Genomic DNA, 23,078 nt, shown 5'->3' with positions numbered 1-23,078 from the left:
TGATCCTTGAGGTCCCTTCCAACCCTGGCCATTCTGTGATTCTGTGATATTTTAAGTAATCCAAAATGAAACTTGGCAATATAGAATGGTTTTTAGTTTTTAACAGAAATATTTTTGTTTGTATTAGATGGAAAAATCTATGATGCATGTGTCCTGTACACAAAAGGCTGTGAAGGCAGCAACTTCTATCGTCTGGAAACCTTTGTTCTTAGAATACTCCCCAACGTTTTAGAGCAACAATGTGGATATAATCTCTTTATATTAGGAAGGGATGACCTACCAGGAGAAGGTATGATTTAATTAGCAGAATTGATACATTGCTTTTTTACACGTTACTCTAGGGTTAGAAGATTATATTTACTACTGAGAAAACGTTTATTATGAACCAAATTTAAAACTGTAGGTTCTTTTTTGTTTGTTTTTAATGGAAAATTAGACATCTTATCTGATGGCCAATTTATTTCTAGTTTTCTTGTTGTTTTTGAATCAAATTTCTGTTATAATGGTCGGATCTGCTCTTTCTTTCTAAGGTAAGCAAATCAGTACTCTACTCTGTAAAATTATTATTATTATTATTATTATTATTATTAATACTGTTGAGGTCTTTTGAATAATAATTCTTCCTGGGAAGTGCAGGAAACATTTTTGTTCAGTGATTTCGTGCAATGGATGATGGCAGTTGGAGATCTTAGACCTTCGAGCTCTGTGAGCTAGTCACTCTTCTATATATATGCAATTTAAAGATGGTGCAATACTTTGTGTTTATAATAAACTTTCTATACAAACTTTGATTGTTGCTTCATTACTTCCAGCTGTGGTCAGCATTGCTGATGAAACCTTCAAGCAAAGCAGAAGACTGATGATTATTTTGGGATCTGAAACATTTAGTTGCATCCAGTTGGAAGATGCCTCTGAACAGCAATTAGCTTTGTATAGTGCTCTTATCCGTGATGAGACTCAAGTGATCCTTATAGAAATGGATGGAGCGCAGGACTACACAAGCATGCCAGAATCAATCAGATATATTAAGCAAAAGCACGGGGCTATCCAGTGGAAAGGAGATTTCTCAGAGAAATTTTGTTCAGCAAATACAAGATTCTGGAAAAACGTGCGCTATCAAATGCCAGCCAAGAAAAAAGTGTCTTTTTCTGAAATTTATTTGTCACCTCAAACTTTGAACAATTCTGCAGCAAAGGGGAATTAAGATCTACTTACCAAAATAGTACTGAGAAGGTAATTCGGAAATATGTTTTCTACACAAATTCTTTGTATTACGAACAGAGCTTTTTTTGGTCAAAAAGTAAAAACTGCTCATCCCTTCCTGGAAATTACACCTTAAAAGGAAAACTGTGCAACTGTGTTTCTGTTTCAGCTACAAATAATGGCACAACTTACTCAGGCTTATGCCTGAATTAAGCATTGTGGATGTTGGCATACTGTTCAGGAGTGGTAATCCACATTAGTTTAATGTCCACTGAAGAATCAACTGTGAGGTCTGTTTGTTTTCTAATTCAAACTGCTGTTGATGTTTATGTAGACTGCATTTTCCTAGCAGTTCTGTTCCTCTTGTTTTTGCCCCTCCAGAATTATCTGACCTCATTACCGTAAAAATCTGTACTGTGCAAGTTTTGGAGTCCACTCTTGAGTAACAAGCCTTACCCTTGTTTCTTGCAGGGGATAGGGAAATACTGGGGAGATTTGAAATGCCTCACAGTACTGCATGCATTTCAGTTGAACCAGTGATTACCAAATATGCTAAACAAATGGAGTGGAATTCATGAATTCTCACACATTTATTAAATAATTCTGTAATACCTGGTTTGTGGAGTGTTTCTAAACTTTGTCCCTTGAAATGGTCAGGAAACTGAAAATATTTATGACTTCTTTCAAAATGGAAGCTTTCTAGACTTTGTTGCTATTCAGGAAAACATGTTCTCATTCTGTTTCTCACCTGTATTAAGTGCAAACCTAGAAATTTCACTCAGTCTGTCAATGGACTGTAGTTGGGCAGGGCATTCTTGGGACTGGAAAGTGGCCAGTTCTGAAACCTGATCAGGAGTTGATGGCAAGAGATGATAATATTTTGTGTACTTGTGAAAGAAAAAAAAGTAGAGGTGTGTGGCTATCTCTGTTTGCTTGGAAGTAGTTCTGTATTTTTGGATACCAACCCATTGTTCTGTGTGCACTGCTGTGTAAAAGGGATGAGTCACAATGGTCTGAAATTGCAGCAGTTTTCATTCACCATCCTTGAAGAGTGTCATCTGAGTGCAGACATGAATTCTGCTTGCTTTATAAGTGTTCTTATCTAATGAGCAGATTCTTAAATTATCTTCATTACCAACATGGCATCTGTCACAGAATCCTTTCAGCTGATTCTCAGAAGTATGCATACTTTCGAATATGTACATGGTTGGGCTTTATTTATGAAGATGAGAGAGAAGGAATGGCCCAGGACTGTAACATGTATTAAAGGAAATATTTGCAGTAGTATTTTGTGGTAGCTATTTCTTTGTGAAAGTTTAATGATGCTCCTTATGTGTAGTATTCTGCTCTCCTGACCAAGGGTTTCACAGCTGTTTAATTTTCCAAACCTCTACAAGCTTTTTCTAAGATGTTGCCCTGGAAACTGAGTTCAGAATAGGTCCATCAGCTGAGGTTCTGTTGCTGTAGTAGATTTTGAGTTGGTCTTTTTTAGAAATGCATAGTCTTGAGATTGGAACCTTTAAAAAATAGATTTAGAAGCCTGAGAATTTAGATAATTATTAATGTTAATTTTTACATTGTGCTTAGATGTAGGTTTGCTCAGAAAGGCATTGAAAAATACAGTTTGCTTCCAAGATTTCTTTTGACTTTTGTTTAGAAACAGAATCATCTTATTTCTGTGGGATGAAGTAAGGGAAATAATAGAAAAATCATGTTGAAAAAAAAGCCTTTTTTTTTTTTTATTTTTTTTTTCTTAAGGTATTTATTTTCATTTGCTTTTAAAAAAAATTTGAAAAAAAAAAAAAAAAAAACACCCAGTGTAGCATTTGCAGTACTACTGATAAGTACACTGATTTGCATGAAGGTGTACTGGTATTTTTTGTGTTTTCTGCTGTTTTAAATAACCACATTTCGTCAGTGTTTTAGCTTTGTACATGTGTGAAAAAGTGTGGGAGAATAGTTTTGGCTACTGTGCTTAACTGTTAACTACTTGAGTGCAGCATGACACAGAGTGGCTTACCCTTTTATCATGGGAGATTATTCTGAAGCTGAATTTTGTAACTGGTTTCTCCCTTTGGAAACTCTTTTTTGCAAGTCACATAGGAAAACAGACATTTTCTCTCTCTCTTTTTTTTTTTTTTTTTTTTTTTTTGTAGTACAACAAATGAACTCCTGTAGAGAGAGATGGTACTGATTGTTCTTGATTAAAAACACACAACAAAAAAAGATTAGTTGGCAAAAGTTTGATTCCGGAAACTTGGTAGCTTCAGAAGATAAAAAACAAGTATGATATAATCTGTGAGGTATTTGTTCGCTACAATGTGGTTGATATACTTCAGTATGCTGTTCAGTGTGCTGACAGAGTAAATAATCTGAATGGTATATGATAGAAGATACACTGAACATATTATCTGCATCAATTTTTATTTCAAGCCATAACTATACAGTATTTCTCCTGCTGGTTTGTGCTTTCTTTTCTTGCTTTCTGGGATACTTTCATCCTTTTGTTATTTTCCTGCCTTTCTTGCCTTTGTAAGCTAGCATGGTGAATATGGCATGCTTTGCATTTTAATGTATGCGTCTTTATGTGAAGTGTTAGGTCACAGCCTGAACCAGTGATTAAGCACCTGGTGAAGGGGTATAGCCAGTCCTGGGAGCACAGGAGGAAGCAATTCATCTGTGTGACCAGAAGGGGTGGACTCTGGCTTCACTCCTCCCTAATTTCACGTAAAGGCTGGCAGACACAAGGGAAATATCTCTGCTTGGAAATCATCTCCTTTGAAGTGCTCAGTGAGCCTAGATCCTCAGAAAGGAGTGAGTGGTTCCTTTCTTATTACTAGATTGTGGCCGTAACCTTTCCTAGGTGATCTAAGGTCACTGTGTCATTACAGTTGGTGTTATAGTTCTGCTTGATGATTACCATGACTGTGTGGAGTCAGCATTTCACTCTGAAGGAAAGTAGAAATCTCACCAAATCATTCAGGTGAATTTTCTACTCCAGAAAGGTTGGAGTTCAATTGCTGCTCCAGATTGGGTGACTTAGATGTAGGTTCTTTTTTTTGTGTGTTTGCTCCTCGGCCAACTCATATGATCTTCCCTGAATGTTTTTGAACAAAGAAGTGGCTGTAGTTGAAGGGATTATTTAAAAAACTGTCTCATTCTTTTCTTTTTTTTTTTTTTTTTTTTTCCCCACCAGGTTTCCTTGGTGGGTGTTATTTCTGTTTGCAGTTATTAAAATCCTTATTCTCTCTTTCCCATATCTAACTAGTGACATGTCAGTGGAGCGCTTCCTTGTTCTGCATCACCCCAGTACTGCCTCAGCTCTTTCATTTTTTAGTGCTATTCTTTGATCTTTTCTGCTTGCTCGTTTTCTACTGTGAACATATACAATTACAGACATGAAAGTTTGGAAGGGCCTAATTCAAGTCCATAAGAATATATTTATAAATATTTGTCTCTTGGAGCACATTGGTCCTGGTACCCATGTTTCTTGTGTTTTCCCCCTCCCACCAGTTTTTTTCAGATATGCCTACCTCTCTTCTGTTCAGTGGAAGTGGGTGATTTAGAAAGCAATTTAGCCTGTCTACACTTATTATATTTCTCACTTCTATGGAAGCATGCCCACACTTTATCAGTGAGGTCTTTATTTTTGGGGTAAGGTGTGTCACGATCACATAATTACAAATAGAGCACAGGAAAAATAGAGGAATAAGTGCATCCTTGCAAGAGTAAAGAACTTAGGGATAGGCAAAGGATGTTGGAGACTTCCCCCACTTCTTAAATGGTAAATAATATTCATCTGTCCCTTTAAAACAGAAAAAACAATGGCAATTAACTCCCTCACGTATTGCATACAGGAGCAAATAGTGAAACAGTTAACAAGCTTGCTTGACAGGTCCCTAGAAGTGTTCAAGGCCAGATTGGATGGGGCCCTGAGCAGCCTGGTGTAGTATTAAATGGGGAGGTTGGTGGTCCTGCATGTGGAAGGGGGTTGGAGATTCATGATCCTTGAGGCCCCTTCCAACCCTGGCCATTCTGTGATTCTGTGACAGGGGCATTCACAGTGGAAAAGAATTTGTATGCCATATGTCCCCATAGCATCTGTTTACTCTCTCTTCAGGGTCATGACATCTGATTCTACTTGATATCTGGCTCTGATTTCAATATTTTTAGAGAAAATTAGACTATATTTCCCTAGAGACTGAAGAGAATAGAACACATGCTGACTACTGCAAGACAAGCTTTCCATAGAAGTGCATCACCTCAGCCTAAATCTGAATGGCTTGATATAAGTATATATTTAAATGAGCCAAGGACGTGCTGGTGTGCCGCCTGCTGTCACTTTTTAAAACAACTCCTAGTGTTGTTGTGTTGGGCGTTTTTGGAGTATCATATGGTTGGTTGGGCACCTCTAGGAGATGAATTAACTTATTTTTTATAATAAAGTCACATCCAAAATGCCATAGGATGGGAAAGGATCAGGGGATGGCAGAGTGAGGGCTGGTGGCAGTAACACCCTGCCCTGTAAAACAGCTGTAGGAATCAATGGGATAGTTCCCTCCTCCCCAGGTACCAGGGAGGTGAGCAGCAGCCTTGTGCTGTGCTATGCTTCTACCTATTGATGCTGGGGAGGGAGGCAGGAGTGCAGCTCTTGCAATTTGCATTTGCAAAAGCCTTTTTTACATCAGATGATAACAAAATGCTGTTACCTATAGTGACATGCCACCCCTTTGGACATACTATAAAGGAAGAGTAAAAAAAAAAAAAAAAGTATATATTCTGACTGCTGTTCTGAATTATACTAATTACTATTTTTAGTGCTTTTCTCATCCTTTGTAGGAACTAGCAGGGAATGTAGTGGAAAATGACATTTTTTACCTTTGTGTCCACACATCAGTTAATTCTGTACCTCTGAATTATTTGAGAAGAATTATCCTCTGTAGAATTGTGGGTTTTTTTATCAGTATCCAGCATAGACAAATTGAGACTGACTGCTTAATGTTGAGCAGTGCTCCCCGTTGATTATTCAAGGCTAAGAGCACAAAATGTACAGCATTTTATTTCAGAGAGGCATTCCGACAAAACAAATCAACCACACGTGATGGCTGGAGGACCATTACCAATCATGTGCTCTCTGGGCAATCCACAGAGCACTTGATACGTTGAACTGTAGAGAATTTGTGCCTAATTAACTGCCTAGACCACAGACTCGATCCCAAATGGATCCAATGAATGCAGAGAAAGAAAGTCTTGATGTCTGGGATGTTGAAGAGTTTGTAAAAGCCGCCTTCTGCAGATGGCTGGTGAGCAAAATTCAGCAATTCCAGAGTTCTCTAAGAGAGATTATTTCAGGATTGACTCTCAGGTTGTAAACTGAAGACAGTTTGCAAAATGAAAGTGATTGGGAATTTCAAATCCTAGCTAGAAAACTTTGCAAAAGTCTCAGAGGAGCAGACTCTTGTACTTGGGTTAATGCAGTCCAATCAACAGATCCCACCTTGTCTCAGGCAAAATGTAGATGGGGTTCCAGAGCTAAATGTGAAGATGAACCTTAGGAGAAAGTGATTAAATGAAATAACACAGGGATGTGAGACAGAACAATTGGTAATGCTATTTTCTATTCAAGGAGCTCTCACTAATGGATGCTTGTGGCAAGCACTCAGATGGCAGTTCTTAACCTGTTACGGCAAAGGGTCTTCAGGCATCCTAATGCGAATGCTGGTGAGCGAAGGGTGGAAGAGCTCCAGGCAGGCCTTGTGTAGCTCTAAATGTACAGTGCTACCAAAGCTGAAAATTTCTGCTCCAGCTGTGGATTCATCTCTGGATTCAGCTCTCAAACTTAGTGGCATGTAGCTGCTTCTCAACCCCCCAAACGAACAAAGAAATCAAAATCCAAACTTATTTGTTTCCCTGTACTGTGAATTACAACAGATCCTAGCTGGAAGTGAGCCAGGACCCTTCAGAAGGGACCTTCTTTTCTCACAAGGGTGTGAATAATACAGGATAACGTCTGTTTCTGCTTACTGAGAAGTGGTGCGCTGTGTTAGGTGGTCTTTCACACAAAATAAAATGAAAATGCTTGTCAATAGTGTAATGGGACAGGGGATTTTAAATGAAAATGAATATTTAAAAAAAAAAAAAAAGCCTTGAAAACTGGCCTTTTTTTTGAAAATAACCGTAAGGCTTCCTCTTTGGCAGCTAAATAATGTCTCAACTGAGCAAGCTTATTGAAAGCAACCACACCCTTGTAATGTTTTAAAAGTTTTTATCTAATTTGACCTGGACCTTGCAGCCTTAGAAGATCTTTGTGGCCTGGCTGCTATTGAGGGAGAAGAAGAGAGGAGGAGAGGAATAATAAAGCCAGTAGCATCTTGTATAGTTACTGATTAGGATCACATGTACCCTTTGAGCTGCCTATAGGGCATGCAAAAGTATGCAAAAGAAGCAGCAAAGTACAGTTTTATCTGTGTATGTACCTTTCTATAACCACAGACGTACTTAAAATGGGCACGTTTCACTGATCTTCTGATTTACCAAGCAAGGCCACCTCCTGCCTCACAGTGTTCCTTTCATAAGACCCAGCATTGTGGAAATTCCCTTTACTTAGATGCAGAGCAGACTCTTGCTTCCCCTAAATGGTGTGGGTTTGCTATCGACAAAGCCAATTCAAGCAGTGAGAATAGAGTACTTGTGAGCAGGAGGAGAAGGGGAATAGGAATTTTACAGACTACGCAGGTTTTGGCTGCAGAAGCAGTTGATTGTGGCCTACACTGAGAATCTTCAACTCTGGAACAGTGTGGGATGTATCCATTGACAGATGATCCCAAATGGCTTGAAGATGGGGAGGAAAAAAAAAAACCACCAAAAACTTGATGCAATGAAGTGTGGTCACAGATGGTGCAAGCCTATGTGCTCCTTGGAACAAGGCCTTGTAGCAGCTGGAGGGAACTCGCTGCAATGGCTCCAGCTGACGTTCTTCAGGACAAGGGCAGGTTCCCTTTGCTGGGAAGAAAAGACAGAAAACGTGCTGGAGAAGAGTGTGAGTAATGCTCTGCAGAGTCAGGCCAACAGTTGACTAAGCATCTCACTTTCTCTTCAACAAAAAAAGAGGAACTGCTGAAAATCTGTTACCTCTACAGCAACCCTTCACCAGGCCTCTGGGCTGGCTCTATTACTGTTGGAAGTGGAAGAAAGAAAATGAGAAGGAAAAGGAAAAAAGGAAGAAGATTTGATACTTTGATTTTCTCTCTCATCAACAACGTCAGCACAAAGTGTGCACATTTGTAGCTGATGAACTATGGTTGATTCAGATTACAAGGATTTTATCTCCAGCTCCATTGAAGTCCTGGAAAGAAAAAAGTTGTCTGGTGTGTAAACCCTGAAATTTGGTTAATATTTTGCTTCTCCTTTCTGGCAACAACAACAGCAAAAAACCTCTATGTGATACTCACCAGGATTTGTGTAGCTTGTTTGGCTTGCATTACTACATTATTTCATGACTTTTTCCCCTGCCTGTAACAATAGGCAGTATTGAAGTTGTGCATGTACAGTCAGATGCTTTAATCATTTTTACTTAGGAAGGGTTTAGACTTGAGCATCTTGCTGACCTTCCTAAGAGAAAAAAGAGGTTTTCTGTTTCCTACAAAGTCTCTTGCCATTGGTAGGAAAGAAATTCCCAGAACCTAGAAGAAAGAAGTATCAAAACCCAGAACTGTTCTTTGAGCCTTGAAAGCTACATGGAGCAGAGCTTATTTCCATTCAGGTATAATAATGCTGAGTTGGTCTGTTATTACATAATGAACCTGGAGTACTGTATTGAGTTCTGGGCTCCCTGGTAAAAAAAGAAGACAGGAATCTCCTGGAGAGACTCCAGCAGAGGGCCACAAAGATGATAAAGGGCTTGGAGCATTTCCCCTATGAGGAAAGGTCTGAGTAACCTGGGTCTGTTTAGCCTTGAAAAAAGAAGACTGAGAGGTGATCTTATTAATGTTTATAAACATCTTAAGTGTGGGAATTAAAGGAACATGGCCAGCCTCTTTTCTGCAGTCTGTAGGGACAGAACAAGTGAAAACGACCATAAACTTGAGCATAGGAAGTTCTGCACCAATATGCAAAGGGACTTCTTTGCACTGAGGATGATGAAGTGCTGGAACAGGTTGCCCAGGGAGATTGTGGATTCTCCTCTGGAGATATTCTAGACCCACCTGAACACCTGTGCAGCCTGCTGTAGGGAGACTGCTTTGCAAGGTGGCTGGACTCAGTGATCTCTGGAGGTCCCTCCCAACCCCTGCAATTCTGTGATTCTGTATTTACATCCTCATCCTGAAGGGAGGTGGAACCATTTTTCCGTTGTTAAGGTGACTTTGGAACTTGGGATGTACTTGAAGCATTAAAACAGTCTTATTTTCTCCTGAAGGAAACACTCTGCACTCTGTAGGTTCTTGATTAACACTCGTGCATCATACTCCAACAAAGACAGGCTGAAGGAGCTAGGCTTGTTCAGTCTGGAGAAAGAAAATGAGGGGACTCCTCATGGTGGCCTTCCAATACATAAAATAAGTTTATAATTAGGAAAGAACTGACTTTTTGTATGATGTGATAGTGAAAGGACAAGGGGAAATTCTTCTCTCAGAGGGTGGTGAGGCGCTGGCACAGCTGCCCAGAGAAGCTGAGGTGCCCATACCTGGAGGCACTCCAGGACAGGTTGAATGGGGCCCTGGGCAGCCTGAGCTGGTGGGGGGGCAGCTGTGGGGACTGGGTAGGCTTTGAGGTCCCTTCCAACCCAAGCCATTCTATGATTCTATGAGTATGAAGTCACCAGGGAAAATGTCTGCAGGAATCCTGTTAGCATAATCTTCCAGTGTATCAGGAGGGATATGACACTTTTTCCCTGTTCTAGCATGGTCCAACAGGTGTTTATGTCCTGGCCTAAATTGTTAGTACTGTCCTACTTCCTCTGTTTGCTCGCACTTGCTCCAAGACTGCCATTTCTATTGTACCAGCACAGTGGAGAAGCTGTCCCAAGAATCAAACCTATTGAAAAAAAAGTATTCTTTTTCTGTTTCTCTTGACCAGTTATTTCTTAGGCAGATCTGTTTTCTGAAAACTATCTATCTATCCATCCATTCATCTGTCCATTCATTTATCTATTTATCCTGTTCAGTACTTATGGTACTGAAATGCAAGGGAAGCAAGAGTGATTGGTTAAGATGGCATGAGAAACATTGGTCCTGATGCGTGGGTTTGTCAGGGTTTAACAGATGGGTGATGATCTGTGCTCCTGTGATTGTGCTGTTTGTAGCACTCAAGTTCAGCACAGGAAAACACTGTGCCAGGAACACGTAGTCTGAGATGTCTCTTATCTGGCCACATGCTTGGGTTTGGGGTATTTTTCCAAGTATTGCATCTGATAGACTTTTACTTGCCTGAGTCAACAGGTTGAATGAAAAAGGTCATATCCCACAGTGATGTTCTAAGACACCAGATTTTGATGAGAGGTATTTACTGCAAACACCATATATTTACTTGTCTTACTACCCACAAGCCTTCAGTACAAATGCAGTGTCGGTCAACCAGTCCACTAAAGAGAAATAAAAGATGGATTTCACAAAAAAGATAACAGTCCCACCATGTTCCTTGCCAGAGGATGATGCAGCAGTAGAAAGTTTATATGAGTTCCTTGGGGGGTCAGAAGAGAAATCCAACAGAAGGTAAATAAAGAGAATAAAATTATTTGGCTCAGGAAATCTCTGGTGCAGAGAGCATCTGTGGGCTAGGAGAGTCCTGTGGAGGAGTTATGGTATATGCTGCCCCTTATCTTACTCTTCATTTTCCCTAATAGTCATCACTGCAGACAAATACTGAGCTGGATGGTATGAACCAGTGTAGTTGTTCTCGTACTTCTATGAATGAAGGTACATGACAATGATGAAACTTGCTTGGACATTCCATCAGAATTTGTGGACATCACTGTTGATGAGCATTCTTTCATGTTTTTTGTAAAATGTTATTCATTAATTATTTAATTCCACGAATGATAGTTCTTGGAAAGAAGTGTTTTGTATGAATATTAGACTCTCCAAAATTTGTCCATTTCTTTCCATTCTGTCAACAAAGTTTGTTGTGATTGTCTATTACACTGCATCAACAGACTCCACAGTTGCTTTAAATCCTCATAAGAATTTGTCCTTTTGCCTTTTTTTTTCTTGTCTCAAGTGATCAAAATAGAAAAATAAGAGACAATAACATTTGAATTCAAATGAGCACACTGACCTACAATGAGTTCAGTTATCTCTAATTTACATATGAAGAAAGGGGAGAAAAAAAATAATGATTTGGGACCTTAGACTTTTCTGTTGGCATGTTGCAGGGAGATGCATGGGCTAGATATAAATGAAATTACAACATTGTATTTGGAATTAAACTTCTCTGAACAGTTATGACAAATTTAACCTTTTAACTTTAAATTCCACCTTTTTAGCTATGAAAGTAGGTGAAATTGACTGTAGCAAAATACGCAGGTGTCATTTCATGGTAGGATTTCCATTCTAGGCTTTCTCTTCTCCAACTCAAGAAGTCCCCTTCCTGCTCCTTCTCACCCTCCCACCTCCACTGCAAAAAAAGAAAAAAAAAAAAAAAAAGATAATGAGAATTAGTTGTTTCTATTTGCAAGCAAATGGAATTTCCAAAGAGAAATTAAAGATGAAGTTAATGGAAAATAAGAGGGGGGGCAGAGATGGGCTGTGATTAACTGACTGATTGAAAGGAAACAGAACTGAAAGATATGGCCACCCTGAAGTGCGCAGTCTCAAGTTCTTTTATGCATACTTTCATTCCTCTTCATGCTTGCTATGAAAGGATAAGAACATCTATTAAACAATAGTGCATTTCAGAAGAAGCTTCTGAAATCTGAAGATCAAAGATATTGCTCTGCTTTCCTTATGACTGTTTCTTGAAAGTGTACTTCAGGTCAAAGTTTAGGTATGATTAGTGAACGGAGTATCTTCTATGCTGATTTGGTGTATTAACCTTCTGTTGTCACGACCTTCTTGTGTACTGTTTCTATTGCTAAGTGTATGTAGTTTCCATCTAGATTTAAAATATTTATAAAACAGGTTAATTTTCTTCTGATTTAGATTTTCACATCAGACTTATGTATAATGTGATTCTCATTGTCCTGTAATTTAGTATTTTCTGAAGCTTCATAAATACCTTCTCCAGAAAGACACCGCAAATGGGCCAGAATATGTTTAATGAGAGTAATAGCTCAAGTACTTCAGTACCTCTGAGCTATTCTTTCAAAGAATATACAATATCATAATTGATTTTCAGATAGTTTTCCTTTGTAGAATAACAGAATGGTTTGGGTTGGAAGGAACCTCAAAACCCGCCCAGTCCCACCCCCTGCCGTGGGCAGGGCTGCCCCCCACCAGCTCAGGCTGCCCAGGGCCCCTGAGCCTTCCTTGAGTGTTTCCAGGTATGGGGCACCACAGCTTTTCTGGGCAGCTGTGCCAGGGCATCACTGCCCTCTGATTAAATAATTTCTTCCTAATGTCTAATCTAAACCTACCCCTTTTAGTTTTAAATAATTCCCTCTTGTCCTGTTATAACAGTTTCTGATAAAGAATTGTCCCATCTTTCCAGTAGGTACATGTGCAGGACCTTGCTCTTTGCCACGCTGAATTCTACGATGTTTGCATGGCCTTCACTGATATATCATGCTCAGAATAGTTCTATTTATGACTATTTTAAAACTGTGTCTTTCCATCCTTTAGCATATGAATTAATAGGAAAAAAAACTACTTTGCTGGTGGAGAAGATAGATTAAACAAATCTTCTGGTTACAACTTGAATGATAAAATGCCATTTCTGCTGAACTATTAAAAGTTCATATTCTGTGGCTATCCAGAAGTAAGATCTGACACTGAGGTTTTGCTGGGGTACAAAACTAACCTGATAGAAACTTTATGCTGACTTTAGTGTGTAGATAAACTTTGTGATGGTAGTAGGAAGGAAGGCTGTGGAGAAAGCTCATCACAGAAGACAGTGGATTTTCTAAATTAATTAAGATAAATTAATTTGTGTGAATGGAGAACTACTTCTGTGATATGAGTTAGAAATGTGAATGCCTATGGCCAACATCTTTGCTGGAATTTATAGGCACAGGCACCAAAGGGAATGGGATGGTTTAATATATGTATCTGGTCGGTAGCAGATGAAGACCCCTAAGACCTTCAGAGGGAACTCTCCTTCCTAAAAGGGGCACTGTTGGCTGAATAGGGAAATGTGTAGGATGCTCTGAAAGTAATACCTCCTATTTTTTTTCCCATGGAAATTACAGCAGTTACAAAGAACAAATAGCCACTGTTTGATAGAACAAATTCTCAGATAAAAAACACTGTTTTTCAACAGAGTCGCTACTATTAGCTATGCATTTTCGCCAGTGTTGAACTAGAGACTGCATGCTGTGCCTGTAAAAATCTGCACTAGTGGAGGTGAACCACTGTCACTAGTGCTGAAATGCACCACACACCGCCTCACTGTGCTCACATCCACTGTTTGGTTTCCATAAACATTCAACAAGTGTTGATGAATGTCAATGGGTGCCATATTTTCTGCATGGAGGAATTCAACACCTTTGGTTGATCTGCACTTCCATGTCAGATGTCATTGTGTCAGACTGCCCCTCTGCTGCCATCTGTGCATGGCAACAACATATAGTGGGTAGCTGTTGGGAATGCTTAGACTCTTCTACCATACCACAAACCTCCACCTCTGGCATTTTGGGCCAATGCAATAACATAGGAGGCATTTGGAATACTATATCCAGTTCTGGGCTCCCAGGTACAAAAAAGGCATGTGTCTCCTGGAGAGAGTCCAGCAGAGGCCCAGAAAGATGATAATGGGTCTGGAATATCTCTCCTGTGAGAAAAGGCTGATCTGTTCAGCCTTGAGAGAAGAAGACTGAGAGGTGATCTAGTTAATGTCTATAAATATCTTAAATGGGAAGATCAAAGGGACGTGGCAAATCTCCTTTCAGAGGTTTGTGGCAGTAGGACAAGGGGAAATGGCCACAAACTGAAACATAGGAAGTTCCACATAAATGTGCGTAAGAATTTCTCCGTGGTAAATATAGACACATGGTGGAGGACATGACTACGTGAGTCTAGGCTAAGGCCTACATACTGTGGTGCATGTTATACTGACAATGGTCAGTCACAGTCCTTGACAAAGTCAGCAAGAATAGGGAGATGCATAAGCAGAAAAAGAGCTGCATTAGCAAAACAGCAACAAGTTACACTTTAGGGTAAGGTAAGAAGTTGCTTGTTGCCAACGAATCAGAGTAGGTGCGTGATTGTCTCGTGCCATCCACATACTAACCAATTGATTATGGAGGTGTTATGCGTGATTCATGCCTGCATCCACATCAGAAGCACGCTTTGTTTTATTTAAGAGTTGTATTTTCTCCAATAAACTCTCTCCGTTATCGCTTTCATAAAGTGCCAAGTCTGTTCTTTTTCTCCCAACAGGTCAGGGTGATGAAGCAATGAAACAGGCTGCCCAGGGGGGTTGTGGATTCTCCTCTGGAGATGTTCAAGACCTGCGTGGATGCCTACCTGTGCAGCCTGCTGTAGGGAGCCTGCTTTGTGGGGGGTTGGATCAGATGATCTCTAGAGGTCCTTTTCAGCCCCTACAATTCTGTGATTACTTTTGAGGTGGTCCTCATAATAGGTATTGCCTGCTTTCACCTCAGGTCATTTTGTCAGTTGACTATACATTTTCTGAGAACAGATGTTGACACTGCACCCTTACTCAATTCCTCATTCTCATTCTAGAGCTGTGATTAGATTACTCAGATTACTCAGTAGAGAAAAAAAAAAAAAAAAAAAAGACAAAAACTCTGTTGTCTTGAAGGAGAATGGGCTCTCTCAAAAGCTCTTGGGATGCTTTTTACTTCTTCTAAAGTAGCTGGACTATTCTCTACCTGGTAGTGTAGTTTTTCTTGTTGAAAGCAAATGGGGGAGTTAGAAACCTCTACAGAAGTTGAAAGCTTTGATCTAGTTTCTAGATAAGTATTTTGAATGAAAGTCTTGTCTGTGCGTTGATGATTGTTCTCAGTCTGAGCCGTAAATGATTTTATGTCGGAGGGAAATTGTTGTACAATCCACAGGATGGGATTCTGAGAGCGTAGGGTGCCTCTCTTAAGCACAAAAGAGATATTAAATGAGCTTAGGTGATGCTGAACATTAGATGTACACGATTTTTCCCCGAGGTGTAGGTCAGTCTTATTTTCCAAATCTGGGTTCGGGCACTAGAACGTAGTATTTCACGTAGAAATATGTGACAGCTGGAATCTGAATAATAGACATGTTGTGACCGTGTCTACATTGTCAGGACTTGAAATCTGGGGAAGGCAGATTGACTCAATCCTTTACAATGCACCAGAAAGGTTCAATATTTGGAAACATTTCTTCTCACAAAGAGTGGTGAAGTGGTGGCACAGGCTGCTCAGGGAGGTGGTGCAGTTACCATCCCTGGAGGTGTTCCAGAACTGTGTGGATGTGGCACTGAGGGACGTGGGTAGTGGGCATGGTGGGGATGGGCTGCTGGTTAGACTAGACGATTTTAGTGGTCTCTTCCAACCTTAATTATTCTATGATTCTATAAAAAAATATTAATAATAATAATTAAAAAGTCCTTTTCATGGCTAATGGAAATGAATATCAGGAAAGAAATTTCTCCTTCTTGTTTGCAACTTATTTAAAATAAGGAAAAAATAAATCTTACTAATATCTGGTTGTGTGGTGTCTGACCAGCTATCTCCATACATACTATCTGTCCTATATATCCATAGTGGTGCTGACACATCTGCACCAAGGCTTCTGAGGCCACGAGTCAGCTAGCGAGCACCCTCAGCTCAGTATCCTAATCTCCGATCAGTGTATTATGTACTGCCCGTGTATGTAATGTCACCTGAGGATAACAAACAAGTTGTCAGAACCACTCACAAGAGTCTTAGGATCACTGCTGAGCTAACCATTAATGTAGGGACAAGCTGTAGCCATCACCCATGAAGAAACCATGCAGGGTGGCTGATGGTTGTTAGGGAGGCCAGTATGTGTTATGCACTGACTCAGCGGAAGAGTACATGAGGGCTTTAAACACCGTGTTTTGTCATTCTTTGCAGGACAGATTTTTGCTGAGCAACCTATGAAAATTTTAAATCCTTTTGAAGATCACTTTTGTTCCCTATAACTCTGCATTAGGGATGTTCATATACCCCAACAAATGACACTGTGTATTCAATAGGAAATTTAAAAAGCATACTTGAATTTTCCCTATTTTAGGCCAACTTGTTTCAATTGCCCATCTGTATATTGTTTATGTTGGACACCAAGGGGTCGTTTTCTCAAAGACAGAAAGGTCCAGAAGTACCCAAAGCAGCTGATTATGAATGTATCTTTTTTTTCCAAAGTGCCTCACTTTAAAGCAAGTGGAGTCTGCAGCTGACAAGCTGTGTAATTTGTCTACTGTCCAGGTGTTTCCTCTGCAAAACAGCATTTTTGTCCACGTTTCAACAGTAGTTTGAACACAAGGCAGGTTTGATTTCCTATTACATACAGTGCTGAGGGATCAGTTAAAAAAAAAATAAAATGGAATTATGGTCATCAAATGATGGTCAACAAGGCAATGCCTGTAATGGGCGAGCATGGCTCCAGAAGAGTAGTTGACCTGCTACTGAGTAGGACACCCACATGCCTGAATACCTGTGGGTTGATAGTTGATGGGTTTGGCAGTTGCACTAGATGATCTTAGTAGTCCTTTCCAATCTTATTGAATCTATGGTTCTATACCCAGCACATGTGAGGCTTCAACATAAGTCACTGCTGTGTTACTTTCTGGGATAGCAGGAAACACCAAAGAAGACTGTGCTGGAAATTCTGTTTCCTGAAAAGCCTTTGACGCTTCAGGGAAGCAGATTTGGAACAGAAAACCATCTGTTGGCTTAAAAAAATAGGTTCTTTTCCTTAGAAAGACAAAAACTTGCTGCATTGCATTTATTATCAATACTCAAAATAGATCTTTACTCAGGCAAGTTTTCTGCTTCAAGGCAAAAACAAAGAGGAAATAAATGAGCTTTTTCAAAAAGCACAGCTTGAGCTCTTACGAGAAAAGATCTCAAGGCTCTGTAGGACCTCCGGATCTCAGGGAAGGGAAATTGCTGGGGATTTAAATTGCCTCCATTTTGCTTTTCTTCTGTTTCCCTATTAATATAAAGAAATAAGAACTGTCATATGAGATCACACTGACAAAACATACCTAGGTCTCTTTCTTGCTGCTCTTCAAAACCACAGTCTGTCAAAAACAAGCTAAGAAGAGGATGGTGTATCCTGGTGGTCCTTACCAGTGTCAGTCAGGTGGGATGGACATCCTCAGTTTAAAGTAATTTCTTCAACAGTGTCTTAAGTACTGATCAGTGCATCTTTCTTTCCTAAGTACATGTCATACCCTCTGAATTCATTCCATCATCTTTTTAGATAATCTGGCAACTACCTTCATTTTCTATTTGTGTGAAAGAGTATTCACTGTTTTAATGATGTGCCTGATCTTTTCCCCATTTCCTTTATCATGTGATGTACTGGAAAATCATTCCCCATGTAATTTTGCCTCATATTAAGTCTTCCCTTTTCATACCTAGAGAGTGCCAGTCAATTTGTTTTAGTTTTGCAGCAGAAGTGCTCTGTACCTATGATATCCTTACTGCTCTTTTAGGGAACTTATTTATTGTTATATCCTTTCAGTCACTGGTGACTAAAATTGCATTCACTGCATGAGATAAGGACATGTTGCATCAGTATAATAACATTTCCTGTTTTGTTCTCTATTCTTTTTCTAATAACTCATCACAATGTTTGCTCTCTTGGCAGCTGCTGAACATTACACTGTTCTCAGAATAAATACAAAACTACACCGTGATATCCTTCCCAGTTACTGAAAACTGATGAATTTCTGCATGTTTTTCCAAGAATAGTGCTTTATCTACATCAGTGGCCAACAACACCAAGCACTATAAAGCTAGGAACACCTATTTTAATAGTGAAAGAAATTTCCCAAATATCTTGCAAACCACATATACCACTTCTATGATAACGAGCCAAATCACTGATGTATTCTAAGCTAATTTCCATGTAAGTAGCTGTTGGGGGCCAGAGAATATTTTACCACATGGAACCCTTACTATGTTGACAGGTGGTCTAAGGAGTAGTGATGAATTTCTGAACTATAGCTGATGATGTTCACCCAACTGCTTCATTTAAAAAATAATAATAATAGTAATTGAATAATAATTGAAAAAAAGATTCTGTTTTTTTTTTTTTGTTGTTTTTGTTTTTTGTTTTTAATTCCAGAAGAAAAGGAGTTCTGTGACATTTCTTTTTCACAAGGAATATTCAGAATTTTTTTTTAAAATTGATTTCTTACCAAAAATACTTAGAAATTTTAGAGACTGCAAACTCCAGGTTGCTGCCAGATCTGATGGTAAACTCAGTGAGCTAATTCTTATGAAAAATGTTCTTCTGAAAAAACGTTTTGTTAAATAGGGATACTATAAATAATATAAATAGTCATTAAGACTAAACCTCTGCTCCTGCATGCTGTCAATATGTCATGACCTTCTTTTATCAGTGAGACGTTCGCTTCCAGTAATTCATATACATTGAGGAACCAACAAGGCTGTTTAGTACAAAGTCACTATAAACTATATCCTCTGTCAGCAAATTATCTTGAATGGCTCTTCAGAGAATCTCATTTTGTCGTAGTCCAGTAAATTAGCAAGAATTGTGTCTTTCCCAACCAACTTATGATTTCAAGAATGTTAGGTATTTATAGAAGTTTATTCCTAAGAAATAGTAGAAAAACTTCTTGTTCTCAGTGAAGTAGTCAGACATAAACAACAATATATTAATAATGTTTGATTTCAGTAATGCGAAATAGAACGAGTGCTGCACAGGAGGTTAGCATTGCTGTTGTACCAAGCAATGACCTCTTGCATATAAAGATCTTTAACTTAAAATTGGAAACTGTGACTTGGGCATGTGTAGTCTTTGCTTTGGACATGTTTTCTGTAATTATTTGGACACAGAATGGAGGACTTATTCCACTTTTCTTTTGTAGATAAGCTTTAGATAAGTTTCTTGCCCAAATGTTTGTCTGCTCAGTCTCACTTTTATCTCTGTCCTGTCTGGCATCCAAGGCAGCTTGACAAGATCGCCAGTGGGAATGGAAGATCCCAGGGGCTCAGTGAATTGTTTTTATTTCCATACAAGCAACAGATGTACTGGAGCAGCACTCTGTCCAGTTTGTGGTCACACTACGGCAATCCTGCTGGTGGCCTGGTCGCATTCAGAACATCTGCTGCTACTTTCATTCTGACTTTGCTGTATTCAGCCTCCTTAGAATGGCAGCTCAGTGGCTTTCCTTTTAGGGCAAAACGTGCAGCAGAGGAATTGAGCACTATGCTGGAAAGGGAATCTGTTTTTAAGGTGCTGAGATTTTGGTGTTGGTGTTAAGATTTTTGTTTGAATAATGTCATTGTGGCCTGACAAATGTATCGTGACTACCATAGTCAAGATAGTCTAGAAACAATAGGTGATGAAAGGACTTTCCAAGTAACTTATCATCATGCAACCCAACAGCAAATACATGTCAGCATTACAGAGGGTACATTTAACTATTGAACAATTGCCTCCTTCAAGATACTCTCACCTGCATTTTGTATCCTTTGAATTTTGATACACAAGCTAGGCCCCAGGAGAGAAGATCCCACAGTGGGGCAGAAGGGCTGAGGGAGCTGCTGCCCACACAGGCCCATGTGGAGCAGTGCTAGGGTTGGTCCCTCTGTATGGAGCCGTGGTGGGGCAGTTCTGGGAGAACTGTAGCCTGTGGGAAGTCCACAGAATTCAGTTCAGGAAAGACAGCATTGTGGGAGGGACCCACATGGAGCAAGGGCAGAGAGTGTCGATGGAGGAGCAGCAGAATGAAGCATCACAGTCTCATCGCAGATCCCATTCTCCTGTGCTGCTCAGGGGAAGGACAAAGGGCAGGATGGATGAGCAGAAGGTATTTTTACTTTGCTTTTAGTTTTTGTCTGCCCTAGTCTGTTAATAATAGGCAATAAATTACATTAATATCCCTATACTGAGTCTCTTTAGCCTGTGACACTAATTGATGAGCAATCTTCCTGTCCTTAACTCAACCCATGGTCCTTTTTCCATTTTATTTTCCCCCACCCTGTTCTTTTGCTAAGAGGGAGTGCGAAAGCAGTGTGGCAGAGTCCAACTGCCCAGCAGGGTGGAACAACCACATGCACATGCTAGCCCCAACACACACGCACAGGAAGGATGCTGCACCCTCCGTAAGGTGTATTCCCACCAGCTAAGTGACATTAGACACACTGTGGGCATGGTCAAACCTGTTTCCCTTGCTGTTTAGTCACTTATTGACTCCACTAGAGCTTCCTGGGTTGGCCCCAAGAACTGCGTGCAGTGTAACTTTCTCTGCCAGGGTCACCTCTATCCAGACTCTACAGTGTTCACTGACAGTCTGCTAGCAAGATGTAAAAAAAGACAAGCAGCAACAAGTGAACAGCTATTATTTCCTGGCAAATTAGGACAGGTATAAGACTAAGCTGCTTGTCTAAGCACTCCTTCTTGGCTCAAGGCAAATGTTGATGTTGCTGAGTTGCTGTTTACCCATCTCTGCTTTTTATCTCAGTATTTTATCTTTCTCATGTCAGCTTTTTTTTCCTTTTGACCTCTTGAGCTCATAACTGTTTCTACTCATCTCAAAAACGTAACTTCAACTGTATTTTCACTTTTCTTATCTAGAGTGGCATTTGCTTGCAAACTTTACACAGCTCAGGAGTAATTTTGATGCACAACTGAGTTAAACTGAGCACAAAACCAACCATTGGATCATGGACATCTGAGTCTCTGGGCGATTGACTACTGCAGCTGGTAGAGACTTGTGGGCCATGCACAACCAGACCCATGTTACAGTCCCAGATTTTTCTTTATGGAAGGTCTTCCCCTGGTGGCATCTCCACTGGGTTCCCAGCAAGATACTCCAGAGTGTTGCTACCTTTCATGTTATTTTTTTTCCCCTGCTGTCTTGCCTAACTATATCCTGCTTCATAGTAAGACCATTACTTCTTGATTTGTTTTCTTGGAACACTGATTACTCTCTTATTCATTGGACTGCTATGCATACAGGCTACTAAGGGAGTGCAATGCAGCTAACTCATCAAGAAAATTTCTTGCCATTATTCTGTAAGTGCACCTTTTTTTTATATGCTTATCAAATTGGAATTTTTCAGAGGTCGTGTGTTATAGTTTGACCTGGCAGGCATCTCAGCACCACGCAGCTTCTTGCTCACATCCCACTCACATCAGCAGGGTTGGGGAGAGAATTGAAAAAAATAAAAAAATGTCAAAAATCGTGGTTTGAGACCATGGAATCATAGACTCATGAGGATCGAGTCCAACTCCTGGCTCCACACAGGACTACCCAAAATAGAATCATAGAACACTTTGAGTTGGAAAGAACCCATGTGGACCATTGAGATAGTTTAATAAGAAGGAAAGCAAAACAAAACAAGTGGTGCACAACACAGTTGCTTACCACAACTGACTGATGTCCAGCCAGTCCTCGATCAGCAACTGCCAACTCCCGTGTGTCCAGCTGCTCTCTTTGCCCAATTTGGCTGTAAGATCTGGAGCATAAGCCTTATGAGGATTGGTGGAAGGAACTGGGATTTCCAGTCTGGAGAAGCAGAGGCTCAGGAGAGACCTCATTCCTCTCTACAGTGACCTGAAAGGAGGTTGTGGTGAGGTTGGGGTCTGCCTCTTCTCTCAGGTAAAGCGACAGGACAGGAGGTAATGGCCTCATGTTATGCTAGGGAGGTTCAGGCTGGACATTCAAGGTCAAGCTGGATGTGGCTTTGTGGAGCCTGGTTTAGTGGTTGGTGACCCTGCAAATAGCAGTGGGGTTGAAACTCGATGATCATTGTGGTCCTTTTCAACCCAGGCCACTTTATGATTCTATAAGATTAGGAAACATCTTTTTCCAGGAAGAGTTGTGAGGCAATGGCACAGGCTGCCCAGGGAGGTGGTGGAATCACTGTCCCTGGAGGTGTTCAAGAACTGTGTGGATGTAGACTGAGGGACGTGGTCAGAGGGCATGGTGAGGATGGGCTGACTGTTGAGCTAGATGATCTTAGATGTCTTAATGGTTCTATGGTTCTGTGCTCCTTACTGGCAGGACAGCATGAAGAGCTGAAAAGTCCTTGAATCTTCAACTGAATGTAGATGGTGTACCACACATTTCTTGTCTGTCTCTAGAGAATAGCTTCAGGAAATGAGGAAGGCCTTCATGCTGATGAAACTTCTTGAACCTTAGCAAGGAGTTGTCACCTGCTTTTCAAGCTACCATTTGAGCTGAGTGGTTGACCAAAGCAATGTGATATTTTATTGTGGCAGGGTGTTCATGTGACACTCTTCATTTTCTGTTTTATAGGGAAAGTACAACCCCCGAGACCACTTCAAAGGAAGGGATGTACCGAGAGCTGGGGAGAATGTGGATATGACAGAGGCGAGATTTTTTCCTGGTGGCATGTAATTACCACATCTTCACATACTGCTGAGTGTTTGCTGTGTGCTGACTGCTGTGACTGCAGCTCATACCAAGTTCTCAGAAACACTGAAAGTAGCGAAGAGTATCAGCAACTCTGTCAAGGAAGAATGAAGCACTGATTCTCAGAGTGTTTTTAGGAATAGTTCTATGATGTACGAAGCTGATTCGTCCTCAGGAGTTTTGCT

At 40.2% G+C, this 23,078-nt stretch overlaps 1 protein-coding gene across 6 annotated transcripts in view; it reads left to right on the top strand.

Moving 5' to 3' along the window:
• LOC122177554 (interleukin-1 receptor type 1-like) overlaps positions 1-1,814 on the top strand; it is a 23,982-nt gene extending 22,168 nt beyond the window's left edge. For all 6 annotated transcript variants that reach the window (XM_042867077.1, XM_042867081.1, XM_042867082.1 and 3 more), the window contains 2 exons: positions 128-289; positions 813-1,814. In XM_042867077.1, the coding sequence (XP_042723011.1) occupies positions 128-289; positions 813-1,204 (554 nt within the window). In that variant the 3' untranslated portion in view covers positions 1,205-1,814. The remainder of the gene's footprint in view (positions 1-127; positions 290-812) is intronic.
• The last annotated feature ends 21,264 nt before the right edge of the window (positions 1,815-23,078 follow it).

Source organism: Lagopus leucura, unplaced genomic scaffold, assembly GCF_019238085.1.
Source record: "Lagopus leucura isolate 7727_CA_CO unplaced genomic scaffold, USGS_WTPT01 Super-Scaffold_100001, whole genome shotgun sequence".
In the NCBI taxonomy this organism is placed as follows: Eukaryota; Metazoa; Chordata; class Aves; order Galliformes; family Phasianidae; genus Lagopus; species Lagopus leucura.
The sequence above is the reverse complement of the archived record's forward strand: the minus strand, read 5'-3'. Positions and strand labels throughout refer to the sequence as shown.